The 18,886-nt window shown below is 43.2% G+C and overlaps 1 protein-coding gene across 5 annotated transcripts; it reads right to left on the bottom strand.

Annotated features, from left to right (window-relative positions):
- Positions 1 to 6,587: 6,587 nt before the first annotated feature.
- NTAQ1 (N-terminal glutamine amidase 1) lies at positions 6,588 to 18,860 on the bottom strand. Of its 5 annotated transcripts, none has more exons than XM_053949686.1 (7): positions 18,546 to 18,857; positions 18,265 to 18,364; positions 17,546 to 17,596; positions 15,398 to 15,546; positions 14,943 to 15,067; positions 13,203 to 13,247; positions 6,724 to 6,877 (listed from the first exon to the last, which is right to left on the bottom strand). In XM_053949686.1, the coding sequence occupies exons 1-6, from the start codon at positions 18,617 to 18,619 to the stop codon at positions 13,207 to 13,209; spliced, it is 540 nt and encodes a 179-aa protein (XP_053805661.1). In that variant the 5' UTR covers positions 18,620 to 18,857; the 3' UTR covers positions 6,724 to 6,877; positions 13,203 to 13,206. The 5 variants fall into 5 exon arrangements, with proteins under 5 accessions (XP_053805647.1, XP_053805673.1, XP_053805661.1 ...); XM_053949695.1 differs by lacking the exon at positions 6,724 to 6,877 and adding an exon at positions 11,599 to 11,683; XM_053949672.1 differs by lacking the exon at positions 13,203 to 13,247 and having other exon boundaries at positions 6,588 to 6,877; positions 18,546 to 18,856.
- Positions 18,861 to 18,886: the final 26 nt, after the last annotated feature.

Below are 18,886 nucleotides of genomic sequence, written 5' to 3'. Positions count from 1 at the left end.
CTGGGAAGTGGGTCTTCTTTGCTGGCAGCAAAGTCCCTCACTTAGTCTTTCAGATCTCAAAAGCACCTAATCTGGTGTGTTTTATTTAATAATTATCAAATAAGTTAAATGAGAATGACAATTAAGTAAACAATCTACCCTGCAAAGGATCTCTGACAAATATGGCAGGCAGGGCACTGCAAATCTCAGCCTACTGCTGGGAGCAAGGCAGGAGGAGCACCCTGCTGGTGACACCAGCAAGGAGAACAGCTGGACCCCACAGCACTGGTTATTTTGCATCTCAGGACCGACTGTATCAATCTCTGTTTACTTTATGGGAACTCCATGGACAATGCATTTGAAAACAACTCCTGGCCAGACACATACCATAGCGTATTAAAAGGTGTTTTTAGTACTTCTGGCAAAGCAGATTGAACTCTGCTTTTAGCTGTACTAACACAACTCCATGGAGTTTGCTGGCAGCCCTGCATATTCGTACAGAGGTAGCAACTGGTAGAGGTTACTTGGCTAAATGGTTGCATTTCCTTCATGAAAGACAAAAACACAAGTGCACATAAATACTGGTGGGATTCCTGACTTACAGTGTGCTGTATTTTCTTCCTAAGAGAGTGACTCTGCCCGAAAAAAGTTTGAATTGCCAAAGAAACGGCGTCACATAGCAAGGAAAAATTACTCTGAATGTCGCCTCCTCGATTTGTGATGACTTTGTTTTTGTACTGGTATAAATATAACTGCGACCATTTCATACAGCAAAGTGCTCTGTGATGAGTGCAGTATAAATAGTGGAACTGATTACGCTTGCTATAAACAAGGACTGGCAAGCCTTGCTTCAGTCCAGCAGTTAGAACGGTGGAAGCAGCGGGAGCTTTACAGCTAAATGGTTAAAAGCCACAGCAGAACATTTTCTCGGGATGGCTCCAAGCGTGAAGCTGGTGCGCTGCCATTTCAGCAGCCAAGCTGAGACGAGGGAAGCACGCCACCACAATTGCATACTAAAAAGAAGGGAAGGCTGAGATAACTACCATCTTCTTACTGTGTAGGCTGTTTGAAAAAAAATAACATATAATGATTCCTACCTTATTGCAGTGTTTGGGTTCCAGATATAGCCTTGATGGGAAGGCTGGTATGATGCTGAACCAAGCAAAATGAGCATTTCCTGCTTGTAAGTAATATAATGTCAGGAATCCAGCTCACTGGAAACATCCTGCTCATCTTCCAGAGCAGGAAGCAGACATTCGTTACAAGTATCAGGTGAATAATTTCACTTCAGTTGGACATTGTGAGTGGCAGTTCACAGCCTAGGTCCTTAATAGTTATTTTTATGACTATAAAATGAAGCTTGGTACCTCATGCCTAGGAAGTGGCTTAGCTCACTCAGAAACTCAGGGACTTGCCAGAGGCCTTAGATAACTAAGATTTGTTTTAACTGCCCTCAGTATCCACGGTATTTCCTACTGTAAGTATAAGGAAACATTGAGGATACTTAAACAACCATATTTGTTTATCTTGGTCAAACTGAAGAGATTTTCCAGAACCACTACTGCAGCTGCATTTAACTTGCTGAAAGGCTGCATTTGTATAGAGTGCTTCACTTCTGACTCCATGATCATAAACAAAAAGAGGTGAGCTCCACAGGGAAGCGCACACAAACCTGGGCAGATGTCTCCAGACACTCCCTCCTCGGATGTGCTTCATTAACCTTGGCCTCAACTGGGCCAAGTCCTGCATAAGGAGGAAGCCAGAAGGCAGAAGAAAATCACCAGCGTTCTCTCCCTCAAATTTCTGAGAAGAAAAACCTGAAGAGAGACAGACGGCCGGACAGGTTTCACCTCGAGAGCAGATGAGATTCTCTAAGCCTGAAAATCCAAAGTGTCGTAGGGGGGCAAGCCCACCAAAGCTGGAGCCATCTGCTCTGCTGGGTGACATGTGAAGTGATGCTCTGCAGGTCCTCCCCTCCAGCAGTGTGGCTCATGCCAGGTGTGGGGGACAGCCACAACCTGGGTCAGGGACAGTGTCTCAGTAATGGTTCTGCAAGACATCCAGTGCAAGGTAACTGGGACTACTGAAGGGACATGGTGGTATTTTCACACCTCATTCTTACTCCCTGGTACAGTTTTCTCAAGTTATTTAGTCTACAATCTTTGCTTCCTAAAAAGGTAAAGGAAAAAAATGTGAAAACTGAGAAAATTTGGATCAAACTCATTCTAAAAAGGAAAACCTGACCAACCAGAGATGGCCATTTTACAGTAGAAGCTTGGAGAGCAATGGTGCTTCACAGCATGCACGAGGCTCTGGCTGGACAATGAGGGTATGAGGAGAGGAGGCCACACATGTCAAAATGCCCTGGCCAAGGCTCTCATCCAGGAATTTGATTCATACAAATATACCCCATTCCCCCTTTGCTTCCTGAATAGCCCAGATCAGATTGCAGCATCCCCAGGTATCTAAATATAAACTGATAGCAAACCAATTGGTCTGACATCCTAAGGTGTCACAGCCCCGTTTTGGTAGGAACTGTGACTGCTGACCAGATCCCCCAAACTGGCACGTGGCGTGATGATGCTGCCATAGAGCCCCTGGTGTGCAGCATGGGCTTGCACTGACATTACAGGCTCAGGCAGTCGAGGGCAATACCTCAGCCTTCAGCCACAACCTTGCAGGATACAAATCACCTCTGCAATGCTGTCAGAATGACTCATTTCTAACTCTAACAGCTACTGGCAGGGCTGAGCGTGCAGGGGATCACCTCTGTCCGTATCCCAACCTGCACATCCACAGAATGCTGACTGCTCTCTCTGCTGGCCAACCAAGAAATGGGATTTTCTCAAGACAGACGTGGTCACATAGAAGTTTGCAAAAATGCACTGACAAAACAAATGCACGCCAGAAAAAAGTGTCTGTTTTTCTAAAGCCAAAAACAGCTGAATAAAAGAGTTATTTATCAAATAAACTATATTCCTAGATAAAAAGCAGCGGCATAGAAGAGAAAAAGGCAGGAGAGATGTGGGTGTTCCATCTCATGTTGCAGCTTACTGCTGCAATGGCCTGCTGGAGATGGGAAGAACCACCTGTGAGATGGGATATGCCCCCATTATAAGGCTATCAGAGTCTCGCCCTATGATGTCTAGAAATCAAAGGCTTGGAGAACTTCCAGTGATCAACAGAAGTTGGGAGACCATGGGATTGTAACTGACCTGAGAGCAGGGGGGTTCCTCCTCGCTTTCTTCAATGCCTTACTCAAGGATCGCCTACTCCAAAAAGCCACCACTTAGTGTCTCTAAGCTCATAAAAACTGTAATAACTGGACAATAGAAAGACATCACTATGGAAAAGGACAAGAAAGCTGAAAGGGAAAGGGAAGTTAAGATGCACTAGGAAATCATTGTACTGAAAGTGCATAAGCAGCACATCTTCGTCCTGGACACAGTGGGAAAGCATCTGGACACAGTAAAGATTAAAAGTCTCAAGGGCTACAGACAGCACAGAGTATAAGAGAGCACAGGCTGATCCTGTTGTGCCAGTGCACCCCAGACAATCAGCCATCAATGCTTTCCTGTTATTTCCTACCTCTCAGTGGCATGAGGCCAGTTCCCCTGCATCAAGGAGTGAGGCTCTCCCTCAGCACCACTTCAGCTGGGTGGCTGCACTGGCCAGCCTGGAGCTGCACCTGAGAACCAGCAGTTGTTCTCTGCCATACGATGTAACCCACACACGTACCTGTGACTGTGGTATGAACTTGTTTGAATCTTAGGTGTTTAAATACATCACAGGTCACAGAGCTGACAATTAGTGATGTCTGGCCTAATTGCCATCAGATTTACAGTGGAAGTTATTTGCTTGTACTTCTGCAGGTACATGGCAAAGTGGCTCTCAGCAAACTTCGCTTTTCTGTCTGCAACTTACTGTGGTGGTCAGTGGGGAAACCACACTGGTGGGGCCACCTCATGTATCAAATATGGGTTGACAGCAGAGGTTAAACACAGGAAGTTCCACAAAATAATCAGGACTGTGGTTACCTGGAGAAAGGATCAAAGAGGGGAGGGAATTCACTTAGTCCCTCTGATGGGACACTAGGACTAATCAGCACCAGAAAAGAGCTGGTTTCTGATAATTACAGCGAAGTGAGTAGCTTATCTTTGTATTTCGGGCCCTAAATGAGCACTTGAAATATTCCTGAATTCTTTCCTTCTGATACCATGCCCACCTGAAAGGCGATGAAATGCCCCCAGACTTGATGGGCTAGAGAGACAGCAGCACCACACTATCACCATCCTCAGCACTGAATTAAATAATTCTCTGTCTTCTACTGATCCCTCTGGAACAACAACTTTTTACAAGAGCCACACAAAGGTGATTAATTATAGAAAAGCTATAATCACACACACTCTGCCTACAACTGCATGTAAAATTAAGCACCTGTTCAGAATGATTACAGAGAAAAAGGACTAACTCTTCACATTGATTTTTTTTTAACTTGCATATTCTGAATAATGGTTGTGACTGTTCTTAACAGTCTTGATGCTGAAACTAGACTAAACCAGGCAGACTCTTGTGTCTTGACCCCCACTAAAGGGAGTGTGTCACAGATTTCAGGCACCGGAAACCAGCTGAGGTTAAATCAAATGACATACTCAAGTAGGGACGGATGAGAACCTCATGTTCTGTAACAACTTAAAGGGCCTGTTGAGCAATGCACGGGAACTCTGTGTCTATGAGACTCAACCACTTTGAAGGGTAAGAAGTGCTTAACACAACCCATTCATCTGAAACGTGGATCTTTGCATTCTCACTTCTGCTGTGTCTAACCCAGTTACATGGTTACATGGCAGTTACATGGAGCTGAGCAGGCAAACTGCTGCTGCTCTGCACTGTCACAACCAGCCTTAACACCACTCAGAACCAGTAAGTACCAACATCTTCATTCCCTGAGTGTGCCTGCTACATCAGCATCAAGCAGAAAGAGCTGCCGTTTCATCCAAACATGGATACATGAGACCTTTTACACAGGAGTATCTGGTTAAATCCAGCTGTCCCCGCTCGGAGGGCTCGTGCACCAGTTTATCAGGAATCCTGAGCTTCATCTCAGTTTCTTCTGGTGATGCTGATTCAGAGTGACAGAAACTGCAACCAACTGTCCCTCTCCAGAGGGAAGTGTCCCAACAACTGGCCTCCTAACTAGTCCATACTGGCACTCAAGGAATATGTGTAGTAGCAGCCTATCTGTACAGGCAACCAGCTGTGCTGCATCTGGTAGTAAAGTTTAAGTTCCTATATTCAGCATCCCTTATGATAGAGAAAGAGATGTCTGGATGAAGTGAATCAATCCCACAGTTGTCCAGCTGGCTGTCTCTGCTGTTTATATGCTGAGTAAATTCTCTAGAACTGATGAGAGATACAGTAATACACTACGTATATAACAATAAACCTATGTAACACGTACAAGATCCTTACAGGTTTTGATATTTTTTACTTACAAATAAAATGATCCCTTAATACTTAAAATCTTTACTGTGCTTTTCTTCACAGGAATTAAGTGTATCACAAATGTTTATTGTAGTCTCAATCCCAGTAGGTTCCCAATGCCTGACTGGCTAAAGCCCTGAGCAGTCTGGTCTGAGCTGATTTGAACAGGAGATTGGACCAGTAACTGCCTGACCGTTCTAACCCAGTCTGTGAGTCTATGATGTGCTAGGGTATAAAGTAGAACAGGTCCAAAGCTGAGAATAAGATACCTCATTTTAGCCTGTTTCTGCAATTCCACGTTTAGGGCACTCTTCTAAGAAATGTGAGACTGCTCCAAATCCTCAGTCAGCATGATGGCTTTCCTGGCATGCCCTGCAGGGATGCAGCTTCGTATCACCTCTAAGGATATTCCACAGCAGAGAACCCTGAAAGGGGAGGCTTTCTCACTCCCTTCCCCCCAGCCATATGGCCCTGCTGATTTCCTTACACCAGCAGGAGCAGCTGTCTGACCTCATGGCAGGCCAGCTCAAGGAACCAAGAGGCAGAAAAAAAAAACCTCAACAAAACTTCCTGCGTTCTGTCAGAATTACCACAAGGCCAAACAAACACCAAGTGCAAGAAGATGGGAGCAGGTGAGAATGCACAGCCAGCATGAGAAGCAAAAATAACAACTGCATCTTCCAAGAACTGTCAGCACTAGAACATTTCACTGAAACGGCAGGATTTAATTCTCCCATGGTACAGCACAGAAGCCTGGATACTTACCTGGTTTTACATAGTGCATGGGAGTTCACAACTGAACTACTAAATCAATTTTCCCTTTACATTTCTGCTAAATAAGGACTAATCAGTAAAGCTAGTGAGGAAGCTGAGATGCACTGTCTGTTTACATATAATTGACTGCAATCACAACATGAAGAAAACCATATCTCACTTTTAAAATGTGACAACATGTAGCAATTTAGGCTAAAATATTCAGTATTTTATGCACATATTTTTCCAAAAGCTTTTTTTTTTTTCAGCAGCTGTTTTCAGTTTTGGCACAGTAGCTGTAAAAGCAATATGCTTATGGTGGCATGTCTGCCTTTGATTTGACATTAAAAACCAAGTGCATTCTTATGTAATTAAAATAAAGGTTTTTATTCAGTTCTTGATATTTCTGTCTGGATGTTCTATTTCTCCAAATACCTATTCCATGTACAGAAATGTAAACCATAAATACAATGTAAGAGCAGCAAAACAAAACACATCCACTCAGAACCAGAAGAACTTTGTTCACTTTACTGTCCTTCCAAGGAATAGCTGTAATCAGTCCGACTGCCAAATCGATGCACAAAGTCTGAAAGGGAGAACACTGAGCCCCATCCCACTTCGGGATTCATACTGATGAAATCATCCAAATTCATCTTGGAATCTAAAAAAGGAACAGAAAAGGGAAATATTTAAGTTCCTGATGCAGGTTCTGTAGCACAGATATACATCTTTCAAGAAAACATTCCAAACCCCTCTTCAGTAGTTCAGTTCACTCCAGCAAGATTCTGCAAATTGTAAGGTGGTACAAAAACATCTATTTCCAGTCTCTGAAACATTGCTTTTGCACCCATTCCCCTCTCTGCCCATGGCAATAATCACATTACAGGATCAGTAAGCATCCAGTAAGTCACTAGAAACTAGCATGTGTGGGCAAGATTTTTCCCTACAACAGCAGCCTAGAAGGGTCAAGTAGTGTCAAAGAACTGGAGTGCAAATAACAACTAACACAGGGAAGTGCAATGCAGTCTTCCTGCATTCACACAAATGGGTTGACTTAAAAGCAGGGGAGATATTATTCACCCGTTTAAGTTCTGAACCAAAGTCAACAGAGTCAACTTTTGCACTGACCACAGAGGAATGGGCTCACAGCAGTAGTCAGAACTGCAAGTTGCAGTGATTAGCCCCTTGGCAAACCTGCAGTTTGTTACTCTCCGGATTACAGTATTTGTTTTCCCTCCAGCCCTAAACTTTTTCTTCGCTGAACATGGGCCCACTGCAGGGCCAGAATATGCAGAAGGGAGGAGATGTGCGACCTAACCCAGTCCCCAGCCAAGAGGGATGCTCAGGTGAAGAGAAGCACAAACTAGGCTGGGGGCAAATACTTATTTTTTGTGAATCCTGAATGACAGAATTAAGTCAGGGGGAAAAGTTTAACTGGCACAGCTTCAAGAGAAAAGTAACCATGACTGCTCTTTGTCAGGATTTAATCTGCTCTGTTCCCTGCAGGAGGCGTAGAAACCATTCTGTCTCATTCATGGATCCCAGAGAGCTCACTGGAAAATGCTGGTGTGCAGTTTTGGGTTTAGGTGCCTTATACATCCTTTTTCTGTAGCTGGCCTGGTACAAGCTTTGCTGACTCAGAACTATGCTGATCAGAGGTTCAGTTCTGATGGGCTTATTGTTTTAAGTCCTTACCAATGATGTGCACAAATAATCTTTTTAAATGACCATTAAAAGAAAACTGGCTGAAAATGAGTTTAAGGAACAGAGTGGTAAAGCCACTGTTAGTTTTACTTTACAGATTTACTGGTAACAGCTCTTCCACTGTATTAAGTGTTTACCACGGATGATTCATGTGTGCATTTAAAGATTAAGAATCAAACAAGAGGAAGCTCTAAGGAATAGATTATAAAATCCAAAGGATGGAATCTGCTTCAGCTGCAAAACGCTTGTGTAACTAGGCTTACCATTATGGACAGTGTAAGCAAGGAAAGGAAGATGATATTCAGGAACCCCAGACCCAGGAGTACCAGGCATAATCCAGCCCCTGAAGGCCTCTGTTTGCACCACATCTACACTACAGCACAGCTTTGTGATTTGCCTAATCCCAGCTCTCACCCCTTCTGAGGTCTGGTCCCTAAATCTTTTCTTGTTAACCTGTTTGAACTCTGCATACAGAAAATCCTTATGTCCAGCCAAGCACGGTCCTACTGCTGAACTGAGTCTGGCAGAACAGCGATCATTTCTGCCTATGTGGGAATTTAAAATAGCACAAGCTCAGCAATTTGCTGTCATAGCTCAAGAACAAATTAGTAGTGGGTAACAGCTCTTGCTGGTAGACTGTTAAGTCTGTTTTCCAGTTTCAAACTGCTCTTTTCCTCCCAGATGCTTTTTCAAAATTGAGGTAATTCTTCATATATGTTAAGATTAAATAAATAAATAATTGTCTGCTTTATGTGCATTAAGCATACTAAAATAAGTCATAAAATTGTTCTGTGAATGGTAAAGCAGTCCAAAGGAGATTGTTCCAGTAGTTACAAACACAGCTGCTGTTCACAACTTGGAAGTTGCTGCCACAGTGCCTGCAAGGAAATGAAATATTCTCTAACTTCAGAAGGATTGTGGCAGATTGTTTTACCAAAGCAAACAAGTCCATTCCTATGAAGAGCGACGGCCTAAGAACCTGTCGGTAGATGGCACTGGAGCAGCACGGGAGGTATCCGTAGGGAAAAACTTAGTGAGACCTCTCCCGTTGTATTCGTGTAATAACAGCCCCTCTATGCTGCTCCTTCCTCGTGGGCTCCATCTGAAGGCCGTGCATGTCGTCTTAGACCTTACAGTGTTAGGAAACAGCTCGGCAAAAATGCGGGAGAATACCCCAAAGTATTCTTCCCGAAGCAGGTAAGAGTGACAAACATCAGAATTTATAAAAGATACACCTGGATGCTACAGCTGGCAAACCAAGATGATCTCTCCACAAAAGCACAGAGCATGTATCCTACAACATTTTTACAAGACCAATAGCAGCAGAATTATTTTATTTTAAGATTTACATTACTCTTGCAGTCCTCCTCAGGTGCTGTGACTGTCATACTAGCTTGCATTTGTGCAATGCCTAGAGCTCATCTTCCTCTTTGACCAAACTTTGTTACACACATCCCCCCCAAATGAGACCTATCTGGCCCATTCTGGGATTCCTGCATAACTTTATTTTTGTTTAAATCAAGTCTGCCACTTTTACTCCAAGCAGGGATGAAATAAAAGGCCACTCACTATCTCAGGCATTGTTAGCAATTGATACTTGTGGCTTCTCCCAACAGTAGTTAGAAAGCAGTGTTTAAGCCAAGCCTCAGCTTGGCTCACAGACCTTGGACTAACTCAGCCTAAGGACAGCTGCCCAAGGGCTGCTGGAAGCAAGGAAGTCTGGAACAAAGCCTCCAAGATCAGTTCTGCTGATGCCTAAAACCTTGGGGGCAACTAAAAGAAAGTTGGACTCTTCACAGACTTGTGTAGGTGTTTACAGCTCTCTCTCTTCAGATCCTCCTCCCTTGTCTGAGCAGGGAGATAAGTCAGAAGGACTCTTCCCACTCTCAGCTGAGGGGCTGCTGTCTCCACCCCTAAGATAGAACTGACTGTGCAAACCATCGTGGTTGATCTCAATGTAAAACACAGCTCACCAATTTAAATTATCTTTTACAGAAAGTGGTGTAATTTCAACAAGCCACTCTGGCAATTTAAATACTTAGTTCTATCTTTATTGTATCTATCTGACTTGATTCATTACTTTCACAAAAGCTTATGAAGTATGGACCTAACTTTACAGACTGAAGTTTTATTGTAAATGAGAGCAGCAGAAGGTTCCTATGAAATGCAAAGGAGCTACTTGTATCCCTATCAGTGCCATTGCACTTTCACTAGGATCCTGCTGCCACTTCAGAGAGGAGATACAGAAAGCAACTGCAGACATCTGTGGGTCTCTGTCTGACAGATTTCCTGTTACATATATGTTTGATACACAGTGTCTCCAGAATTTCTCAGCTGTCCTATTAGTGCTCTTCAAAAAAAAAAAAACCCCAAAAAAAAAAACCAAACCAAACCAAACCAAACAAACAAACAAAAAAAATGCTTTCACAAATCAATCCAGCAAGTGTGCTACTGAACACCTTGGGAGAACTGAAATTCAAACCAGTGCTTTTTAGTGTTAGAGCTGCTGCTAACACTTGCACATAAGCCACATGACCATCTGTTCGGAGTAATTTCGAAATGCACTGTGCAAGCTGTATTTTACACAGGCTTGCAGTAAGGAGGGCTGATCTCATTCTAAGTCATAAACTAAACAGAGTAAGACCTCATTAATTTGTGGAAAGAAGATTTAAAAGAAAGCCCAAGGTTGGGCTCACCAGCTCTAGAATAATGAATCTGTTCACCAAATCTCATTTTTTATTATTTTAACAAAATACCCTGTTTTCTTTCAACAGAAGGTCACTGGCAAACAGGTGGGGCCAGGGGAATGCTCTGCAGCTCAGGTATGTTTATTCCAGCAGAGCAGCTTTGAGGACAGGACAGGGTGAGAAAGCACTGTGCAGCCAGTTAGGTTGGCCAGCCTCTCCTGGCATCCATGGCAGCAGAGCAGAACAGAGGCCAGAGCATTGCTAGTAAAAGACACAGAGGCCTAACTTTGGGAAACAGCTAGAGCAGAGCCAGATCCAAGAGTCTAATGCTTAGCATGTGAGTTCTGAGGAGATACTGAGGAGTCTGAGAGGGTATTATTTTTATTGTTGTTTTATTGGTTGGACTGGAGTTGTTTGTCTTTTAGAAAAATGCTTTTAAAAATCACCTTGTGCCAGCTTCAATTTTTTTAGGCATAGACTAGAATTTATGACTCCATGTAAGCTTATTTTTGATGATTTATTTTGCAACCCCATGAGCAGGAAAAATGCAGTTTAAGATTTACTCCCTTTGAGTTACTAGTAGGAGAAAAATGCCTAATTTGTTAATGATCAAGATTGCTCAATTCAATTCCAAAAGGTTTTGGTAGCAGGGGAGGATTGTAGGGCTGGCTCCTCTAGAAGCTTCCCCCATGTCCAACAGAGCCAGTGCCAGTCAACTCCAGGATGGACCCAACTCTGGCAAAGGCTGAACCCATCAGTGATTGTTGCAGTACCTCTTCCTTTAAGAAATTTAAGAAAAGCTATTGCACAGAAGTAATTGTGGCCAGAGAGGAGTGAGAATATGTGAGAGAAACAACTCTGCAGACACCAAGGTCAGTGAAGAATGAGGGGCAGGAGGTGCTCCAGGTACCAGAGCAGGTATTCCCCTGCAGCCCGTGGTGAAGATCATGGTGAGGCAGCTGTGCCCTGCAGCCCATGGAGGAACCTCAGGCTGGAGCAGGTGGATGCCTGAAAGGAGGCTGTGACCTCTATGGGGAGCCCATGCTGGAGCAGGCTGCTGGCAGGGACCTGCAGACCTGTGGAGAGAGGAGTCACACTGGAGCAAGTTTGGTGGCAGGACTTGTGACCCCATGGGGGATCCATGCAGGAGCAGCCTGTTCCTGAAGGACTGCATCCTGTGGAAAGGGAGCCACACTGGAGCAACTCATGAAGATCTGCAGCCCATGGGATGGACTCACATTGGAGACGTTCATGAAGAACTGCATGAGAGGAGCCCCACACTGGAGCAAGGGAAGGACTCCTCTCCCTGAGCAGCAACAGAAACAGCCTGTGATGACTGCAACACCCATTCCCCACTGAGTGGGGAGGGAGGAGGTAGAGAATTGGGAATAAAGCTAAGACTGGTAAAGAGGGAGGGGTGGAGGAAAGGTGGCTTTAGGATTTGTTTTGCTCCTCATTATACCGCTTTGATTTTGATGGGTAATAAATTCAACTGATTTCCCTAAGTCGAGTCTGTTTTGCCCATGACAGTAATCGGTGAGTGATCTCCCCCCATCCTTATCTCAACTCATGAGTTTTCATTGCATTTTCTCTCCTCTGTACAGCTGTGGGCGAGAGTGACTGAGCAACTTTGGTGGGGCACCTGGCATTCAGGCAGGGTCAAAATGCCACAAACATCAAAGACGACATATAGGAAACAGAAGGAATATAAAACCTTGTGTCTTCTCAAAAGCTTAGGAATTTGGCTGCTCTAAATGAAAGGGGAAAAAATCCAAAAACCAAAACAAACCTACTCTGATAGAAATGTGCTGCACAAATAAATTGGTATTAAAACAATATGGGGTCAGTTCTGTCAGCCATTATATTGCAGTCACTTCTAACATGAAATATGTAAGTAATTTAATCTTATGCAAACACAAATCAACATGAAAAGCAGAATGCTCTATCTAAGTGAAACGGCAGGGAGAAAACAGTTATCTGCAATGGAATTTGGCATGGACATGAACATTAGTACCCCAGGCTCTTTTATGATAACAAAAGGTCTGCCACCCAGTTTTACATCAAGTTAAAAATAAGGCAGCTTTATGCCTGATAAAACTGTGCTGAGACATTACAGTTGGACCTAGACTCCTTGCAGACTCACAGCACTGTGCACATTGAAGCATGCATCATTACAAAGCATCTCAAGTGAATACAAAGGGAAGACAAAAAGTAAAGCTGGAGGAACTGGTATTAAATGAACGAAAACTTGAACTAGACGTCCTAGATCTGAGACTATCTAGTCCTGTTCTGACTCAGACCTTGAAGCTCCCTAGTGAATGACTTTTCACTTTCTGTGGGTGCAGGGTAACCAGTTTCTTTCAGCCAACTGGCCAGGAGACCAGAGCACATCAGCACAGTGCTGCAATACTGTGTCCATTTGGAGCCTGTCAGCAGAAAAAAAAAAAAAAATATCCCCAAAACATGGACATACTGGAGTAGGCCTAGAAGAGGAAAATCAAGTTGTTTGGTGCAGGACAACATTTATTCAAAGAGAGGCTCAGAGAACTAGTTCTCTTCAGTCTAAAAAAGAGAAGATGAAGGGGAGACATCTACCTGATCAGAGGTAGGACAATGGAGCCAGAGTCTTCTTGGAAGAGCCTGGCAACAGGACAAGAAATGAAAAATGCAAGTTGGAACACTGGAAATTCAAATTATATACTATGATTTTTTTATTCATTGTTTACCATGACAGTGGTCAAACATTGGAACACTGTCCAGAAAGGTGGTGGAATCACCATTTCTGGAGGTGTTCAAGACCAGACTGGACAGAGCCCTAAGGAATACCTGTTTTGGGCAGATGCTGGACTGGATGAACCTATGGACATTTAATTCAGCATGGCAAGGTACAGAGCAAGGAATGAAAGCATAAGAGGAAGTAAGAACTACATATCCTTCACTATCTACCAGCATCACTGAGAATCTGGAGGCTGGCTGAGGCCTATGGTTGTTACTCACCAAGAAGGTAAAGCTCAGCCAGACACAACCAGTAAGGGGGGGTGTTACATGGTTTGCAGCTTTGGAGTCATGTATTCCATCTAGAGATACATGTACACATCTGCAACTGTTTGAGTCATGTAACTTACTACCCACAAGTAATGGTTTTTACTCTTTTGATTTGAATAGAATTTTGTGCTTTCCTAGCCTGACTTCACCTATATTCCTCATACTTTCATTAGCTCTCAACTATCAAAACAACAAAGTTTCCACAGACAAAAAAGTTCTCAGCACCTACAAAGCTCCAGCTAACAGAGAACCATTCACTGTAGTTCTGGAATCCTACACTCCCTACAATACCTTTAGAAAACACCTAAAGCCTCATAACAAAGACTACATCTGTGTTCCTGCTCAATCTCATAATTCACTTCTACACTTATGTGAAACACCAAGCTTCCTTAAAAGCCAAAGCAAAGACTGAGAATTTTCCCAGAATTTTAAAACCACTTGGTCATAAAGACAGAACCATGTTTCTGTGACCTTCTCTAACATAAACATATAGCAGTACTGCATTATTAAAAAACAACAAAACCAAACATGCAGAGCAGTAACATGAAAACTCTTTCAAACTTTTTCAAAGCAAAACATCACCATGCTTTCCTTGGAAGAAAATGAGAGAATAAACACACACATGGCAAATGTTACTCAGCTTGCAAAACAGATGATTAGAATAAGCTGAAATGTTGTGTGATAAGAATGCTTTAAGCAGCTCTACAGAATAAATGGCAAGTCTACCTCTCTCTCTGCCTGGCCCAGAGGCTATCAGCTAGGCTATCATTTACACAAGGCTTAAGGCTTAGGGAAAAACTTGCCAGCTTGCCAGTGACTTAAAACATCCTGTCCACCCACCTGGTACAGAAACTTCAAACATTTCATGCAGGCAAACCCACAACACTGAGCAGAGTCTGAAAACCTCCTCCTGCCAACACTACTTTGCCAGAATGGGATCTGTGTGCTAGAGTGTGGTATAATCACTGTGTGAAAAATTTTGTGATCCCTAAGCAAGTTATTTGGTCTGTCTGCTTCAGTTCCCTACTGTAACAAGAGAACAGTATTACTTACCTCTCACTCTCTGCTCAGTTTATTAATATCAGTAACTAATGTTTCATACCAGTAAATGCCAGAAGGCATGTTGGACTACATGTTCAAAAAAGAGACTACCAAATGCTTCATAGCCCTATTTTTTTCCCATATGAAGTAGTAAGCTGGCTGGACAAATGTTATAGAAGTTACTTATTGTGCATCCTGGACTACTTCATTCAGCACTGTAAGCAGGAAGAAGGAGTTCTGGGAGCTCACCTGCAGTTTCAATGCAAGGGTATGGAGGAGGAGGTTTCTGCCATTTCCCATTTGCATCCTTCATATGAGATCTGTCTGAAGCAAATGTCTTCAAGTACAAATCTGCTCGAATCATTCTGATTTTTCTAAAAACAAAATGCAAAATTGTATTAAAAGATGCATGTACACAATACTGCACTAATCACTCAGAATAAGAGCACTTTCCTCTCATCAAGGAGCACTAATGTTATTAAATACACAAACCAGCAATGTTGGGCCAAGTTGTTAACATGAAGCTACAGTAGGAAAGAAAAGGGCTTTTGATGACTAAGGCAAAGAGCTTTAGAAAAGTAATGCAATGCATTTATTTTACTGCAGTATAGTAAAGAACCTTCTGTCACTATGCATACACAAAGAGAAGTTCAACTTTGATTTCATGAAATAATATCCATAGCCTTTATATTTCATGTCATCACCTGTGAAACTCTGGACGAAGGCTGTCATCCAACCTAAAGGCCTCCACACTGTACACATCAAAAGGACATGGAAACGGCAACACTGTGTCAAGATCATAAATGAAGTTCTGCTCCCCACTGGAAAGATGAAGTAGAATAACATGGTAGTCCTGGGAAGAAGGGGAATTGCCATTAGTTCAACAGCAGTTAATAAGAAACTGGCAAAGAGAGTGGAAAAAAAAAAAGGATTCCTAAAAGCATAAGTTCAGATTCATTTTTTAAAGCCTGCTTTCTGTTCTTGAATATTAAGCCTGTAACATTTCTGGCACCAGGAGAGAGATTTCCTAATGTCTATCTTGCCCATCTATTCTTCCAGAAACCTTGCTATACTCCACATTTCTTTGCAGCCTCTTTTGATTTAAGCCAAAACAGCAAACTGAAGTATACGCTACTCCTAAGAAAACAGAAAATCTCTCTCATGTTCCACACCAAACCACAAACGTTGTTTGGTTAAGTATTTTTATTAGACCCAGTCATAAATAAACTGACAAGATAAAATGATAGATTAACATTAAAGTTACCTAGTGATCTCTTCTAGTAAGAGATTTTGTACCTGTTGCAGTAACACGGTCTGTGAATTTGAGTGTCGAGTGTTCAGCTGCCAGAAGCACCTGAAAAACCAGCACACCACTGAAAAACCAGTGAACAGCTCTCATCAGGAGGACCACAGGAGTAAGACATTTTTTCCCAGCTTCAAGAGCTGCTACAGGAAATTATCTGTGGGTACTACATCACACTTTTTCAAGGCAACTATTTTATCAAGACTTTTGGGTTATTCAGTGCAGTTTTACTCCTTAACTTGTAAGAAACAGAGGTGGAGGTTTGAGGACAGTACAGTTACTGACATTATATGTCAGGTATATGCACTGCTGTTTTCCAAAATTAAATTGAAGGTAGCCCTTAACAACTTACTTAAATTTACATTGAAACCACCCACAAAAAGGGTTGAGCACTGTCTTTTGACACTCTCAATATTAAAACCACAAAGAAATTTGAATTAAAAAGATTTGGCCAATCTACTTCACCAGACCAATATACATACACAACTATATTCAACAGTATTTAGAAAAACCCATTAGAGAGTATAAGAAAAAATAGTTTACAAGCTTTACACAACTTATCATCCATTGAAATGTCAAAGTTAAAAGACCTTTGAATCCATGAATTTTTATGAGAAATCCACATTCTGCCATGGCCTTTCCTGACTCTGCTATTCCCTTTTAGGTCTTCTCTGTAGCACTTGGATCTCTTTTTAAACCAAACATTTTTTTTGGTACTGTAAAGCTACCAATATTTTGGAAGAAAGTGAATGATTCAGAAATCAGAAAACTTCACAAGTTTGCAGATTACTCTGCAGAACTTAAGAAACAGAAATTGCCACAATAAATAGTTTTTTCTGAGCCAGATAACTGAAAGGACTCTATAGTGATACCAAGGAATTCTGCATCAGCAATTAGTGAACTACATTAACTGATCAAATGACACTTCAAAGCCACTGTTTATGGGTCAGTTTAACTGCTGACACTTGAATAAACATATAACTTTCACTCTTCTATCACTTGGCAGGCCTACATAAATATGTTCATCCATCTACTTCTTACAAGTACAGTCATCTACCTACTATACTACAGAGTTGGCAGCCTCAATACCCAGATAATAATTTTCACAAATCTATTATGCATTCTTACTGTAGGACTTGTCACCTATAGGTTTTACTGACTGTCCTGCTATTACTTTATGAGGGATGGTGCAAAGGAACACCAGATATAGGCTATTTATAAATCTGTTGTAAAAGAATTATAAATATTAATGCAAAACTATGCAATGTGTGAAATTGGAAGGGACTTAAGGAGGTCACCTGGTCCAACCATCTTGCTCAATGACACTCTCCTAAAGCAAACTGCCCAGGACTGTGTCTGGATAGCTTCTAAAAATCTCTAAGCATGGAGATTCCACAACCCCTCTGAGCAACCTCCTCCAGTGCTCCATCACCCTCAGAGTAGAAAGTGCTCCTTTATGGAACAGATTGTTACATGCCCATGTGTGATCCTGCAGCTATCAACTACAGAGGCACACACTCAAAATTATTGAGAGTAATGAATGCCTTACCCAGACAACAGGCTCATCTGCATGTCCAGATTTCTGCTTCCAGAGTGGAATCTGAAAATTATAAATGAACCTGAAGTGAATAAAATCTTTCAGATTAATACAGATTCATTTCAGGTAAATTGGCTAGTTCTTTGCTAACCTATCGATTTCCTCAGCTTACATATGTCCCTGCAGTAAGACATTTTTTTCTAGTTTCTCTCTCAGGAGCATGACATTGGAGATACTATTCTGGGCCACATTAAAAAGAAGTGTGATGGAATCACCATCCCTGGAAACATCCAAAAGACTTGAGGATATAGTTTAGTGGTGAACATAGCAGTGCCAGGTTAACAGTTGGACTTGATGGTCGTAGAGAAGGTCTTCTCCAACCTTAGGATTATTAATGGTTCTATGATTTTATAAAGATAACTATTCTCCTAAATTGACAGATTATAGACAGAATTACTCCCAGAGCTCACAGGGACACCATGCCTCATTCTACTGTCCTGAATGCAGTGCATAATTAAAAGATCTCACATGGTGTGGTTGGCACACCTCTGAGTCAAAGTGAGCTACAAGACGGGTTTGGACTGTATCTCACCTACAGGCTGGGCTAAAGGCTCACTTCCCAACACTGGACTGTGGTCGGAATCGCTGGGACCATTCTCACCTACACTGGGCTGCAGTCTGAAGGCCCGAGCCTTTCCCTAGCTGGCTCTGATCACGTTCCATTGACTCACCATCCTCTTATCATTGGATATGAAAACAGCATAAAATTCTTCTAAAGGGTACCGATCCTGACTCCTGATGTAGTCACAAAGCTTCCAAACATTTTCCTCACTGCAAAACACAAAATCGGTTATTTATTTTGTTGTCCTCCAACTTCATTTTTCGTGACGAGAAACGAGCCCAGGAGTGTGATCAGCCCACAGCCGCACCATTCCCGCCGGTGGCTCCGGCCGTCCCGGCGCCTTACGGCGCTGCGAGGGGGCACCGGCTCGGCCGTCCCCGTCTCCCTTACCAGTAGCAGCTGCTGTAGGTGCAGGCGGGGCGGGGCGGCACCGCCGCCTCATAACCAGCCTCGGGCCGCGCCATGGCCGGTCTGAGCGGGGCTGAGGGCGGCGCAGGAAGCGCTGGGCCCGGTTGGGGCAGCCGCTACGCCGTTGCTGAGGAAATCGCAGCCATCCCGGCTCGGCGCGGGCACTTGGCGGGTACGGCCCGAGCGGCGGCCGGAGGCGCAGGGACCCCTGGGCGGAGCGGGGCGGGACGAGGCGGGGCCGCCGAGCCAGCCCTGCCCCGCGCCGCCGACTCGGCGCTCCGAGTTTTCGGCGCCAAACGTCTGCGGCGCGAGAGCCGCAGTGC

The sequence above is a fragment of the Vidua chalybeata genome, chromosome 1 (genome assembly GCF_026979565.1).
Source record: "Vidua chalybeata isolate OUT-0048 chromosome 1, bVidCha1 merged haplotype, whole genome shotgun sequence".
In the NCBI taxonomy this organism is placed as follows: domain Eukaryota; kingdom Metazoa; phylum Chordata; class Aves; order Passeriformes; family Viduidae; genus Vidua; species Vidua chalybeata.
This window is presented reverse-complemented; position numbering and strand designations above follow the sequence as displayed.

Bases quoted from the DNA above. Each gene is read 5' to 3' on its own strand.
- NTAQ1 (XM_053949672.1), bottom strand. From the start codon at position 18,619: ATGGCGCGGCCCGAGGCTGGTTATGAGGCGGCGGTGCCGCCCCGCCCC. The intron at 15,547-17,545 runs GTAAGGCATTCA...CCTTCTTCCCAG, and splicing joins CAGATGAGCCTGTTGTCTGG to GACTACCATGTTATTCTACT. The intron at 15,068-15,397 runs GTGATGACATGA...TTTTGTTTTTAG, and splicing joins CTTCGTCCAGAGTTTCACAG to AAAAATCAGAATGATTCGAG.